Source organism: Anas acuta, chromosome 2 (assembly GCF_963932015.1).
Source record: "Anas acuta chromosome 2, bAnaAcu1.1, whole genome shotgun sequence".
Lineage (NCBI taxonomy): Eukaryota > Metazoa > Chordata > Aves > Anseriformes > Anatidae > Anas > Anas acuta.
In genome coordinates, this window is record NC_088980.1 from 73,625,977 (window position 1) to 73,641,443 (window position 15,467).

Genomic DNA, 15,467 nt, shown 5'->3' on the forward strand with positions numbered 1-15,467 from the left:
GGATAACTGTCCTGGTAATTTCTCTCCAGTAAATGAAGGCTACATTTTGTGTCATATACAATAACAGATCTGTAGGCCTAGATCCTCAGATGTAACTAATAATGTAACTTCATACGTAATGGGTATTTCCTGTAAAATTCCTGATTTATTTTGTGACAGACAAATAACCTAGGTGATAGAGATGCTTTATAACAATATCTTAACTTGTAACAGAGTTCATCTCACATTTTGCTGGTGTAAAGCACATTCCTTACTCTGGTACCTAAAGAGTTAGAATACTGATTTTTGGGAGAGTAATGTTGCAAAGAAAGGTAAGGGATGACAATCTGCTGTAATGTGATAGGTATCTATTTGTGCGTGTGATCTTAGATTGTTTAAACAGAGCTACCTGTAATTTTAATTAAAATATTTAACTGTGGGTAAATGAAATTCAGATTTCATGCCAACTTGGGACACTTAAATAACACCTATCATATTAGAAATACTATATGGGAACCTAAAAACATTAGAAACATAAACAGAAGCTAGTAAGAATTGAGAGAAGTTAGGTTTATTTATTTATTTATTTATTTATTTATTTTAAATCTTCAATTAAATAGATGAAAGGAGCATGTAAAAAAAAAAAAAAGGCAAAAAGGAGTGAGGAACCAGAAGAATGCTGATGAGACTTGAGGTGTGATTTGATTACCTGAAAGTCCAAAGGAATTTTCATCCTTAGCAGATTCATGTACTGTGTCTGAAAATTAATAGATCTCTGCATATAACTAGCTGTCAGGGAAATGGCAGCTCTACAACAGATTTTGGGCATCACATCGCCAGATAGATAACAACAAATCAGAGGGAGCTTATAGAAGATGAAGAAAAACTGTCTTGGGTCTAGGCAACCTGAATTATAAGGAAAGATTAAAAGAACTAAAATATGTTTAGCTTGGATAAGAGATGACAAAAGGAAGAAATGATAATGGTCTACAGATAGCTGAAGGGCTTAAACACCAAGAAAGGAAAGGTATTATTCTGTTTGGCACAGAGGAGTGGAAGGTTGAAATTAAGAAAGGAAAAGTGTATGTTATGCAGCAAAATCTTTCTGGCAGTGATGTATATTATGCTGTACGAAAGAGATATGGTATGCATTCTGTCACTTGGCACCACAAAGCTAAGCTGGGTAAAGTAATGGAGACTGTATATTAAGGGAAATTTCTAGAAAGTTGTACTGTATAATCCCATTAGTCCCTGTAATAGTGAAGTCTGTGACACATAACAAGGAAAACTATCTTCATGCTAAACATACTCAGTTACAAATCCACTCTAAGGTGCAGTTCCAAATATTTCAAATATAAACATAAAAGTTTTTTAAGATTGCAGCTATTAAAAAGTATAGAAACAGAAAATCACTACAACAGTGAGAAACAAGACATTCAGAGCTCAAGTCAAGCCTGAAAAAAATTAAAATATTAGAGCATGTAATATGTTGAAGTATACAAACAAGTTTGTGTCCTCCAAACTCCTGTCCTGTCACTGAAACTTCCTTGATGCAACTCCTAAATGAGTTATTGTATAAATATAAAAACATCACATCACCATATGTACATACACATTTGAAACACTAAGTCAGTTCTTTATTGTCCTGCTGACCTTTGCTCTTCTCAAATGTAAATGCTGGTCTCTTCAGCTCCTGACAGCTGATCACTGGAAGCATCTGTCTTTACAGTCATGACTGAGGAGTCATTGCCATAATTTTGCTAAAGGTACAATCCAGCATTTTTAAAGCAAGTCCTCTCTATACTATGCATACTTAGAGAAGCCATAAAGTTTAAAAATATTTAAAGGTAACAAAATACTTAATTCTCTTGTGCTAAATGATAGTCATCTGAGTTATCTGTTTTTAGGGCTGAATAGGAGAGTTAGATTTCCCAAGTGTTCAGGGCAGCAGCACTGAATCAATCAATACTAAATTACTTTATATTCTTTTTCATGCTGTCATTTGATTTAAAGCTTACCCTTGATTCTGAGCCTTGTGGTTTTCTATTAACTTAAAAATGCTGTCTCACAAAGTTTCACAAGTGCCGTAATGGTAAATATCCTCTTTTTCTCTTCTCTGCAACGTGAGAATATAAAATAAGATGTAATGCCACTACTTGCCTAACAGTAGTGGACAACAGTCTTTGCATATCATTCATGTTGTCCTGTGTTAATACAACCACAAGGTTGTTCTCATATATTTTCAATTGTCCTTTACAAGGTACAATCCATCAACTGTGGTGCTTTATCCATACAAAGTACTATATATATAAAAATTAGATATATTTAATAGAATAAAAATACATGTTATTAGCTTAAACTCTGTTAATATTAACAAGACTTAAAAAAAATAAATTGCTTAATATAATGAAAATATATAGGACTTCTGGTGAAGAAACTGCAGTCTTAATAGTCTGGTTTTAATTTTGTTATTTTGTTTAGAGGAAGTAAATCCAGTCAAACTTATTACTGTGACAAAAACAAAACAAACAAAAACCCTATCATCTAATATATTCATAGTCAGTAAGAGTTATTAGAAAAGCCTAATGTTAATAACAACAAAAAAAAGAAATCTGAAATCCTGCTGTAAATTTTTCCTGTCATTAACCAAAAAAATGTAAAGGACATGATAATGTTCCAAAGTAGTAGATGCTGTTCTGCAAGGTTGCCTTTTTTTGTTTATTTGTTTAAATAATTTATTAAGCCATCTCCATTAATGGGAGCAGAAGCTCTCTCTACCTCTGCTGAACAATGCTTCAGGCATTAGCATTCTTCAGAATTCTGCTAAGGCATTAGAGGTCAATCCAAAGGAAGCACTGACTGCTGTACTATCAGGTCTTACCCTTTGGGTAATCTCTCAGGTACCGGCCAGATCCCAGAAGAAAGAACCACAGACATGCATAGATACCCCACATCAGACAATCAGGAATTTGTACAGCCTGGGAGAAGGAGCAAATCCTTCTTGTCAGATCGTCCCATTCCCATCATCCTTATGTCTTTTACATTGCAGGAGATCTTCCACACAAAAAATAACAGTTTGAGTCTTCTGCATACTGCATGGTTGGGATCACAGTCCTTCGTATGTAGGTGCATATATCTCTGTGTATTTAAATCAGGATGAAGGATTAGTGATTTTAGCAGTCACAAGTTTACCTTGTATGGAATGAGTAATACCTGTGCAAACAAATTATATTTTGCTCCTTTGGAGAAAATGGACCATTGTGCAGAATTAATTGACAGGGAAGTAGTGGCTGCAGACACACGTACTCTAACGATGGGCCAGAATCTAGCAAGAGAAGCTCTTAAACTTTTCATGAGTCTTATAAATCTTGCATAAGGATTTTCGTAAAACACGCTAGACAATATAGGAAATAAAATGTGCTGCAGCAGAATTATCAGCCCTTCCAAACTGTCAGTTCTGCCTGTTGACAAATTCCAGTGCTTTCTCCCCCTTGTCTATTTAAAGATTTTGTTCACATGGTTATCAGACCCTGCAGTCAGCTCCATCTTCTGCTTTGCATTTCTCATTATGAACTGAGTATCTTATCAAAAGCCATTGTCAGTTCAGGAAATGCATTGTTTTTATTCAGTTTTAACATCAATTTTGCTGCCTCATTGAGCAGGCAGAACTGCAGGATAGCCCAGCAGAGGGGGAGCTTTGTCCTGCAATTTACTTAAGCCTCAGCTGTTTGGAGGAGGAGGAACGTGGCAGGAACATGGAGCAGCAGAAGGCACATTGGGTTTAACCTCTTCACTCCAGGCTGAATGGTTAATACTGCTGAGGTGGGAAAGCAGGACAGCACTTTCACTACTGGCACCACAAATTATAGGTTCTGAGCACCATTTCACCCTGACTTAGAGAGGTGTAGGTTTGTTCCATGTCGTGCTTCCCCCGCATCTGTGCTCTGCTGCTCTGCCACCCAGGGGCTGGAAGGGGCTTCTCACACCTGATGCTGTGTTTGGTGGGGAAAGGGCATGCTGGGGCGGGCATCTGGATGCATCTCTGAACCTCTATCGGCGGGCAGAGGGAATATAGAAAGATGGGGAGCAAACAAGGCTAAAAGGTCCCCCTTGCCCCAAAACCCTAAAAAAGCTGAGAAGGGGCAGAAGGATGTGGATTAGTCCCTCAGATGTTCAGAAGTTAAAGCTTCATTTTGCACTTGGGTGCATGTGACCCAAACACCAGGGGTAAGACAGGGGTAATGCTTTTGCATCACGTAAATATTAGCTCTGCTCTATATCTTTGTGATACCAAAATCTGAATAAATATTTCCTTTATATATATACATATATATATATATATATATATATATATATATATGTAAAGCAGAAGCAAAATGCTGATGCTGAGGCAGTTGAAGGAAAATCACAAAACAGCAGTCACGCTGACTCCAGAGGAAACTGCAGCACACAGTGGAGGATAGCTGGGACTGACCTAGGCTGTCAGCCGATCTGCAAGAGACAGCACGCAGTTCAGTCAGGAACTGAATGGAGGCTGCCTTGTTGCTTCGAGCCGTGTTTGGTGAAGCACTAATAAAGTAATGGATTACTCAGGACTATTCTGCCACACCTTCCTTTATTCTTTCTCCTGCTCAGTCTTCTGCACATGTAAAGGAACCCACAATCCAGAGAGAACAGTATCATGGTGCCACTTTTTCAAAGGTTTTATGAATTTCATGAGTGTCCCAGGCAGAAGGTGCTGGATAAGGTAAGCATCTCCTTACTGCCCTGTGGACTGATGGCCTTTACATGAGCCACATCAGGTCACATCAGTTGCGTCTAGAATTGGTTCTGCTCTCCTCCCATGAGCTGGGATTTTTGCACTGTTTCCTCCACAGCATACATTTTTTTAGTTTTACTGCCTAAATTGATGCATTATGATAAATCTTTAGATTTAATATTTGCATAAATGATGACAGCATTTCTTTTCTGTTTGGCCATATTGAACTTCCGTATTGTATTTAAACTATATTTGCTCTTTTCACATCCAGCTATCTGAAATGATCCTATGCCATTATTTGCCACACTGTCTTTTCCAGCTTAGAAAAGATGGAAGCATCTGAGATCTGTCTGCATCTACAGTCAGGATGTGACTGACTGAACACACATAGATCCCAAAATGTGCGTCTCAGAAAGAAAACTGTGGTTTATACTTAATGAGCCTGAAAGGAAATAAATGACCAAACACATAAGAAACTCATGCTCAAACACAATACGTATTTAATCATAACAATAATCTTGAGCATTATAGGACGGGAAAATAGAGCTAATATTTACAAACAGAGCTAAAGGAGAAATTCAGATTGAAAGGACTTGGAACCTGCCTACATTTCAGTGGTTAAAATAGCTATTGTTTTGGAAAGAGGTGTCAGATCAGTAATTAAAAATGCTGGCAATCTTCATTTTGTATTAGGAATAAGGTTTAAGGTTTGACTTTGTGTAAAATTGTTCAGGATAACCAGCCAACACTCTTCCCTGGAGCATTTAAGTTTTTCTTAGGTCTTGGTGTGAGGCCTGACTCTTCATAATTTTCTCAGTGTCAAGCCATGAGAAGTTCATAGCTTCAGGTGACATGGCTGCAACCATTAAACCTCTGTTTTACTTTGACAATTGCTTTTTAGAATGCTTGATAAATCTATTGCTGGGGAAATTTGGAGTATGAGCTGTGGATCAAAATTAGGAAGACTGTTATTTGAGCTGAAGTAGCTGAAGACAGTGTGTACTGCTGGGATGTGAACTAGCTTTGTAAAATCACATCACCAGGTGGTACAAGTGAAGAAAATCTGTGAAGAAAATCAGAGTTATTATGGTCATATTGTTCCTTTTCTCTCCCTCTGGCTTATTAGCTATTCTCAATTTATTAAAAAAGTTTTCCTGCCAAGCTATTCTTTTTTCTGCCTTGGAGATGAATGCACTTTTCCTTATTTTTGGCATTCAATTCCTTCTTAAACAGTTTAATCACTGAAAGCAGTAGTGGTTAAACATCTTGGAGCTACACATACTTTTAGTTCCAAACTCCTGACTGACATTCAATAACTTAACGTAATTGCAACTGAAGATCACTTACTGTTCTTTGCAGGCATCAGTAAATTAGGAAATTACTAACTGGAGTTAGGAAATTACTAACTATAAGTAAAGGTTACTGGCCTTTCCCAGTTTTAAACCTTGTTTTCAGTTGCTTTTGACTTGCTGGACCTCAGAAATAAAATTTCAAGCTGCAACTACTTCCAGAAATAGATCTAGGAAAAAATGTTTGTACATTATGATAAAGAGTTTAAGATTCAGGAAGAAACCTATTAATGTCCTTACTTGACAAAGTATTGTACTGGGAAATCAGACTCTAACCATAAAAAATTTCTGGACCACAGTGACCTAGTTCAGAAAATAAATAAGGTTTTTCCTTTGGAAGCTCATGCTGGGAATATAGTCTTGTCCCCTTGATAGTGATGGCAAGATTGACCTGTGGCTAGTACACTATTTATTTATTTTTTAATATCACAGCTTTATGACTCTAGACTTGGACAGGATAATGCACAGTCCCCACAGCTTTTCTGCTTTCAGTGGTTCTTGTTGTTTATAAGGCAAAGCTCCTGAGTCAAGCAGAGATCTGAAGGGCAGTGTTGTGGCACAGAATGTGAAACTCACTGTAATTGGAGTCATATCTGGGGCTCACATAAGGGGCAAAAATGCTTTCATGCTTTATGCCAGAAGATCAGCTCCTAGGAAACCTGACAACTTCAAAGGTGTTGGTGTGAAGTTGCTGAACTTCACACACAATGTTAGATAAAGTTCACTATTCTAGACAACAGTGCATATAACTCCATTTTTGTCATCCATTTGTACTTGTTATTTAGATAGCTGTCTCTAACATTATTAAAGTATAGGTGCATGTACAAGTGATTTTTAGAAAGCCTTAAAATCCCTTGCACCAGAAGTAACGAATTTTAAAACATTTGTATATAAATATACATAATAAATGTATATAAATAGTGTACATTGCCATGAGTACTTCAGCACTGCTTTCTTTTCTTTCTTTTTTTTCTTTCTTTTTTTTTTCTTTCTTTTTTTTCTCTCTTTCTCTCTCTGTTTTTCTTTCTTTCTTTCTTTCTTTCTTTCTTTCTTTCTTTCTTTCTTTCTTTCTTACTTCTAGACAGCTTGTAACCATCATAAACAAGAGGAGTCTGAGAGGAACATGAGATCGTTGTTCCTTTCAGAAGTATGTTGGGATTGTTGATGGCTACAAAGTGCATGGGAGTTCATCTTAACATTTGTGCAGAGCATTTCTTGCGGCACTATGGAAAAAATAGGAATGGACAACATAGCTCTCCTGAGATACATAAACTCCAAATTTAACACCATTTGAAATTCACGTGCAGTGGGGTAATGTTCTGAAACAGCTTCAAAGCCAGTCACCCTTACAAGTGTTGAATACCTGCAGCCCCTTTTCTCCTTGTTTGATTTCCTGTTTTTTAATTAATGTGCACTCTGTGCCCTTTCATTTCAACATCTCTAATAAATACCATTCCATGAAACAAACTTCTAAAAATTCCTGACCTCTCCTTATAACTGTATTCCACTTACAGGAGGAAAGAGAAAAGGAATATAAACCTCAATGTTTTTAATGGCTTCCAGCTAAATGCTTTCCTTTTACTAACAGCTGAACCCAGCCTTCACTCTTAGCTATTATCTCCCGCTTCCTCATATGTCTAAACCATATGTCCACACAATTCTATAATTCTATATCTAGCATAACAGAGCTAAAGTTTTTGTCTGGTGACATGGATTAAGTTGCTGTGACTAATGCTTTCACCTGAGCTGTTCTAGCCTGCTTTGTTGCCCAGAATTTTGCCTTCTATTGCATACAGTGCAGATTGGTCTTTTATCCCGGTCCCTATTGTTTGGCAGGTTGTTGGTTTTGTTGTTCTTATTTTAATGGGCATTTTAATGGCAAAACTGCTGTAGGAAAACATTTCAGAGGAAATGAATTAATTAGTAGAGATATTGTTCCACACAGAAAATGGTATGAGCTGTTGCCTCAGAGAACATTACTTGCTTTTTCATGTCTGCTGAGAGGGCATATTTACTTAGAAGATGTTCAGACTCCTGCTTTAAAACATGATAAAAATGATGGAGCCATTCTTTACATCTGTGAGGCAATCTACATTTTAAACAGGTGAAAGCATAATTGCTCAAGATACATTTAAAAGTTGTAATCACATGCAAGGCTTTTGAACAAATTTATGCTTTTCTAACTTCTGGTCACTGACTTCAGTTAGAGGATATAAAGCTCATGGAATATTGATCGCTAACACATCAGTAACTAATAATTGCATATAACTACTTTTTTTTTTTTTTTTTTGGTCAGCATTTAAATACAGGTAGGTTTTCAAAGGGCATAAGAGCATGATTTAATGTGTTAAATTAGCAAAAGGATTATCACTGAATTCAAGCGTCAGGAGATCAAGCTGACTATGGAGAATCAAATCTATGCTCAGATAAATGAGAGCTAAGAAAGAGATTTCATGAGTGAACTATGAAAATTTACAGAAATAAGTGATCTTACAAAGCTGCACTAGAGAGCTGCATTGAGAGGTTTGCAGATTAATTTTAGCAGCACGTCAGCTGGCTTACTGGAACAAATCCCTGTCCTTAAAGCAAAGCACCTCCCTTCAAAGTCCACTGAATTCAATGTATGGATTACTTATGGGTAGGAATGGGTACCTCTAAGAAGTCTGTAATATCTAACACAGTTCATGGTTTTCACTCATGAACGAGAAGAATCAATTCTTAAAAAGTAACCCTGGGAGCACTTCTGTGTCAGTGCTCATGGTCATCAAGTAGAGCACTGAGCCTGAAATGCATGAGTGTTTTATAGTATTCCTGGTCTTATAAATGTAGATGAGAATTTGAATGATTTTAGGGTTAAAAAAGGTAGTCATGGACACCTCCAAATGGCTTAGGATTTGGTATTAATGAGATCTATGTATGGAGAAACCACCTAGTAGTTGCAGATGTAGACTCAGTAGCCAAAGTGCTTGATGCTCCTAGCAGGACTTGTAAGATAAAAAACTTCCACTGAGCAGTGGTTAAATGATTCTGCTGTTATATGAAAAAAATACAATATGATTAAAAGGCTTGCTATTTGATTGCAAAAGACAATATAGTTTTCAGCAGAATAATGTCTTCAGGAGATCTAATTTCATAGTTTAAGACCAGGAAAAAAGGCTCCCACTGAAGTCTTTGTTGGTGAATGTTTTAATCCTTTGTCAAGGCAGGAATGTGTCACAGCTCTGTGACCAAATACTCTTCTGTATTAGAAAATTATGAAGGATGTATTTTTTTAAAAAAGTGAAGCAAACAACATTAGTAAGATTTAGGCAACAATTAACTAGGAGCTAGACACCCACTCTCACTTGTTAAATTTTTGCACATGACACAACATGTCAGTTAACATACTTATTGTACATTTTGAGAATGTAAATACTGAGTCAACATATGCATAGTTAATAAACATGGATTATGTTAAAAAGTCAAAATTACATTTGTAATCAATTTATTTGTAATACATACTTTGAATGCTTATATGTATGAATGTACATGCACTTGGTAGACATGAGTGACATTTCATTGTTTTATCATAGTCCCATTTGATAAACATTAACATTTAAAGATTGATTACTTCTATTATGTCTGTAATATTGCTCTTTTCAGTCTGGGACTAAAAATATTTCCTGAAATCAGGTAAATTCAGCATGGATTGGTACTGGAAATATGTGTCATGACTTCCTACATCGTACACCATATTTGCACAAGAGCTTCTTTATTGATACATAACTCCGGTTCACTTTACAGTTTCTAACGTGGCTGGAAATATGTCAGCAGAGTCAATACATTATATATTCATAACAGCCTCTACCTTTTATTTCAGGAAAATAAGCTATATCAGTAAATGGGGACGGCAGGAGTTTACTTGTGCTGAAGTCTGCTGAACACAGCCATGTTCATCAGTAATCACCTCCTCAGCACCTTAGCCAAGAAAGATATAGTACTTATTTATTAAAACATTTGTTCTTTGCCAGAAGTGAAAACTGAGTGGTTCTTGTGAAAGGGGAAGCACTCACTGTCACCTGTCAAGGCAACATAGACGTAGTACAGACAACCTCCTTTTTCACTACTGTATGTCAGAGCTGCTTTTTTGGAAGTCCCAGACATCAGACAAAATAATCTTTTACTTCCTTAGTCACAGGACACAATCTCTGAAGCCATGTCGCTGCATGGTAACGTGTATGATCTTCTGTATGATGACAAGCTGCCAGCATATAATGCATTTTTCCAGATAAACTGCCTAAACTAGCATTTCTTTTCAATATTTTTCAGCAGCAGTTACCTCTTACAGCAACAGACTTGGAACAATTTACATCTTCTTACTAAGCTCTTTGCCACATAGTCCGTGTCAGCAGCAGTTTGGATTGCCTGAAAGTTATTGAAGGAGAAAAAGCTTTCTTACCTAACTGAACTGCTGCCAGCATCAAGGTCTTGTGCTGTCACTGCACCAATAATGGTCCCCACAGGAGTATCCTCATAAACCTCCATCGTGTACATAGGCTTGCTGAAAACTGGAGGTTCATCCATGTCCAACACATTTATCTTCACAGTAGCGGTGTCTTTGAATGGACCCACTGAGTGAAATCGATGGTCAAGATGGAGATTGGAGGCCTCAACTTTGAAGGTGTATGCTTTTTTTGTTTCAAAGTCTAATGGCTGTGGAAAGAACAAAAGCTAAATGTAAGATTTGACTAAAAATTAAACATTGCAAAATTGCTTTGGTAGAATTAATCTGACATAATTTAAGATGTCTTCAATGTAAACTTCCGCTCCTGAGCTAATCATCTAACATGGTTTTGCAGTCACTGGAGAGGAATGGACAATTTTAATAAACCTCAAGCTAAGGTGGTTTCTGAAATAGGCCAGGTGAATCATGTACAGGAAACAACTGTTTATCTGCATTAAAAAATTCAGGATGATTGACATGGATGTGAATAGTTACACTGTAGATGTCTGAAACTGACTACCGTTCACCTCTTGCAAATTAGCTCTGTCACAACTCCCATGCACAGCCAATCAACCATCTCCAGCTGGTCTAGGTCATTAAACAGAAGGTTTGCACTGCTTTTAGCAAGGAAAGCTTTCAGAGAAATATGACAATGATAGAAAGGAGCCCAAATGAAAACTCTGATATATACTGATGGGTCAAACCAAACTTAGGTATGGCTCGCAACGTGAATTCAAACCTGATCAGGTTTTCCTAATAAATAGTTATCTTGAGTGAACTGCTATCCACTAGATATATTTGAGCAGTACATATGTAGAAAATGCCGACTTTGCCTTCTGATCCTAGGTGTAATTTGTAACATTTTGAAAGTATCATAACAGCATTTGTACCTTTCTGATTTCTGATGGAAATTTCTGCAGATAGTTTTCATGTGGGTTTGTGTCAATGTACATCAATTTAGTAACTTTGGTTTTAGAAAAGTAATAATCTCAAAACCATAATGAAGTCATATTTAGTTGAAAAGACACAGAAACTTTATTTTCTGTCGAAAAAAGATTTTGCTGCATTGTGGTTTTCACGTTTTTAATTTTAGTGAGGGATCTTTTCGTGATGTCTGGGCAATACTGCCACCTAGCGGCTCCTCTCTATAATTGTCGAGTTAGAAATTTTCAGGCGGGAAGGATATACTATCTGGAAAAGAGAGCAGGATCACCAGTGTAGGAACAAGAATATGTTAATGTCTGTCATTTTTTTCTCCTCAGCCATCATTACCACAGTGTTTCCAGTCATTTGTCACAGCTAGTACAGATTTAAGTTATGCTATTTTCTGTCCTTATCACAGCAGGACATAATTGGCCAGATGCCTGGCTAGTGTGAGTTGAAGCAGCTCCATTAAAATCAATGGAGTTACCTTGATTTACATTAGCTGAACAGCTAGCATAATGGTTTAAAATCCTTATGAAAAACATTATAATTTTAATAGACTACATAGCCAGTCTTTTCTGAGCTGGGGATTTAAAATTAGACAGCCAAGTCTATATGCCCTAGAAATAATCAAGCTTGAAAGCCAAGTGCTACTAACCAATCCACTACCAAATAGAGCCATCCTTCTACAGACTAAATTCCCAGTAAAAGCCAGTATGAGTTGCAGCTTCATGACTGGACTGACAACAAGAAGACGCAGCTAAGGCTGAGAAGATACAGACAAAATAAAATGTGGAAGATCTTGTGCCCCAGTGATGAAACTCTAAGCTATTGCCTTTGCTACAAAAGGGTATGCTGCTTCACTATCCAAATTGTTGTCATACTCTCCTTTGAGTTTCTATACTACTCATGTTCATTGTTATGCTTTGCCAAAAAAACTCCCCTAGAGTGAGCAACCAAACCAAGCCAAACCCTTCTCTATCAGATTATATAAAGTGCAACAACTTTTCAAAAAATACTTGAGGGAGGGGGAAAAATCCTGGAGCTTCAGTTTGGAGTGGAAAAAGTCTTAAGTAATTATGAGGGCTAAGCTATAGATAAAGATTAACACAAAAAACAAGAAATCTAAGCTCCCAATTAAGTATTAATTCTACCTGATGCCTTGTATGCTTTGTCCATATACTCCCAAATTGCATTAAGAAAATGACTTTTCTGATCTATGAGTGTATTTGCAGATAGATGTGCAAGCAGCAAGAGCCATAATACATGCAGTCCTTGCAGGCAGTTACTCTTAGAGGCAGAAATACTAAATCATGGTCCTTGCAAGTACCCAATACACAACTTCCATGATGTAAGGGGAACAGGGTCCTTGTCTGGGTACGGACAGAAAGGATTAAGATTTCAGGCAAGTCTGGGCATCGGTGTGCTCAAGCTGGCATATTTTACAGCACAGAAACCCAGAAAACTGATTAAGTGTCTACGTTACTTCTCTCTCTCCAGCACTATGGGGCACTGCTATAGTATATTTTGGAAAAGCCAGATTGACCCTAAGAAGGGAAAATGTTTTCTACTGTAGCCTCAGAGCAACCAATTCTCTCTTTCTGTCCTTCTATGGACAGATAAATATAGCTAGAGCTTAAACAGTAAGCACAGCACAGATGGCACTCAGAATAAGAAGAGACAGGATGAAAGTGCTGAGCTATCATCAGAGCAAGGAATCAGTGACAGACTCCCACAAAATAGCAGGATGTAGCCTTTTAACATACATGAGGCTAAACTGCAGCTCAAGTGTCTGTGGAAAGGTGGGAAGATTACAAACAGTAAACCTAGGATATAATTTCAAAATGAAAATGTTTGTACAACATATGTCATGCAGTAAAGCAGTATGGTTTACAAGGGTTGCATCTGTGGGGAGACCATATCATGATCCGTTCTGTTCCCAGTTTTGCATTGTTGAGCCATACGGACAGCTACTGACAGTCTCAAATTTTGGCATGTGTATGATATGCTTGGAGTTTGCCTGAAAACAAAAAATGGAAAGTCTGCCTAGCTCTCAGAAAACAGAACAAAACAAAATAAACAAAAAATAAAACTCCACATTTTTATTTATTTATATTTTTATTTTTATTTCTATTTTTATTTTTATTTTTTTTTAGTTTTAAAGATGCTAGAATACCATTAAATTTATTTATTTATTTTTTAATTATTATTTTTTTTAATAGATACCACTGAGATCTGTGAAAGAAATGAGTGGTTGACACGACATTTTATCTGATACTGCCCAGTCATATTTTGATTTAAAATCTGGAATGCTGTTAAGGGTACAAACCCAGCACAATGTTAGTAAGAATGTCCCATTCTTAAAAAAATAAAATAAAATAATAATAACAATAATAAAAAAAAGTCTCCAAGATTACTGAAACTTTTTTTAACCAATCAGATTTCAATGGAATAACCTCATATAATTTCTTTTGTTTGCTTGTTTTTAAATAAAAATTTAACACAAAACCCACAAAACAATAAAAATACTCATTTCTTCTATAAAAATGATTATATTCAGAAACTAAAATTTGATAAGGCTCTTATTTTAGAAAATGTATTATTTTTTTCTGCAGTAAACAGCAGTATGGTTAAAAGTAAGGGAGCTTTTTATTAGCTATGTACCATTCAACAATTATATGCGTCCTTCTAATTGATATTCTAAGTGCCAGTGTCAGAATAGATGTCATTGGCCCCTCTACTAGCTCTTATCTTCCTTTTCTATGCTGAGTTTATTAGCTGCTCTGTACAGTTTTACAGTAAAGTGCTATCAGTTTATACATAGCTGTGTGCAGCAAAGGAAATCCACAAATCCCCAAATCAAATAATACATAAAGACAAATCACTTTCTCCTGCAACTTAGGAAGTACCATGAACATGTGTATTTAGTATGACGAGAAAATCAGACAGAGCTCTGGTTTAGAAATAAATTTATTTTGAAACATTACTGTTGTCCATACTCAATACAAAAGTGAAGAAATGCTGATACATAGAGGTGTAACTGTATTTATTATTTGATTTGTGGGTTTTATATATATTTTGTATTTTATATCCATATATTAGATTAGATTAGATTAGATGAGATTGAGATAGAGATAGAGATAGAGATAGAGATAGAGATAGAGATAGAGATAGAGATAGAGATAGAGATGATAGAGATAGAGATAGAGATAGAGTGAACTGAAACAGAAAAATGGGCTGAAAGATAAAGTAAGTTCTGTTGGGAAGCACATTTAAGGCAAGAAAAGAACTATCCTGACAGTTTAGTCACAAAAATAAATAAATAAATAAAATGAAATCATAAAAAGTCAGGAGTGGAAACTCCACAAATTTCTTTTTTTGTTTTTGTTTTTGTTTTTGTTTGTTTGTTTGTTTGTTTATCCACACATAAGAGACAACAATGCTGTTTGCGATACATACATTCATGACCCATACCTACACCAATGGAAAAGCCATAGTTTGGGGTAAGACTGTAAGCCCCAGGACCTATGGATAGTTACGGGCAGCAGGACACTGTTCTGTGCTGAGAGGAAATACATGTTAACTTAGGCTTGTCTTCATACCAGCAACAACTCTGTCTCATGTTTGTCAAAAAATCTGGCAATGCTTTCCCCTTGAAGATGGGCTGAGCTCCTACATATTTGTGAAATGCAGGCAACCAGATTGCTCACTGTGCATTGATGCATTTCAGTAATTGTATTTCTGCAATGGGTTTTAGTATTAGCATTAAATAGTACATAGTTGGCACTATAGAGCATAGTCAATTAAAGGAGGCTCCAGATAAAACAGAAACGTTCATTAATTTCAGAGTTGAGAATACAGAATAAAAAAACAAGTTCTGTAGACCAAATCTGATGTGCAGCAAGTGCTGCAGCTTTGATCAAGTCTGAAGTGAGTGCTTCAAGATTGGATGGGAAGTGGGGGAAATATATGT

At 36.4% G+C, this 15,467-nt stretch overlaps 1 protein-coding gene and 1 long non-coding RNA gene across 5 annotated transcripts in view; one reads left to right on the forward strand and one right to left on the reverse strand.

The window, feature by feature from the left end:
• The window catches only part of CDH12 (cadherin 12), a 579,148-nt gene that overhangs the window by 26,955 nt on the left and 536,726 nt on the right, over window positions 1-15,467 (reverse strand). For all 4 annotated transcript variants that reach the window (XM_068670857.1, XM_068670854.1, XM_068670856.1 and 1 more), the window contains one exon: window positions 10,526-10,779. In XM_068670857.1, the coding sequence (XP_068526958.1) occupies window positions 10,526-10,779 (254 nt within the window). The remainder of the gene's footprint in view (window positions 1-10,525; window positions 10,780-15,467) is intronic.
• Window positions 2,423-15,467, forward strand: part of LOC137850618 (uncharacterized) — a 38,187-nt gene continuing 25,142 nt past the window's right edge. The window contains exon 1 of the long non-coding RNA XR_011092681.1: window positions 2,423-4,726. This is a non-coding gene — a long non-coding RNA (uncharacterized lncRNA). The remainder of the gene's footprint in view (window positions 4,727-15,467) is intronic.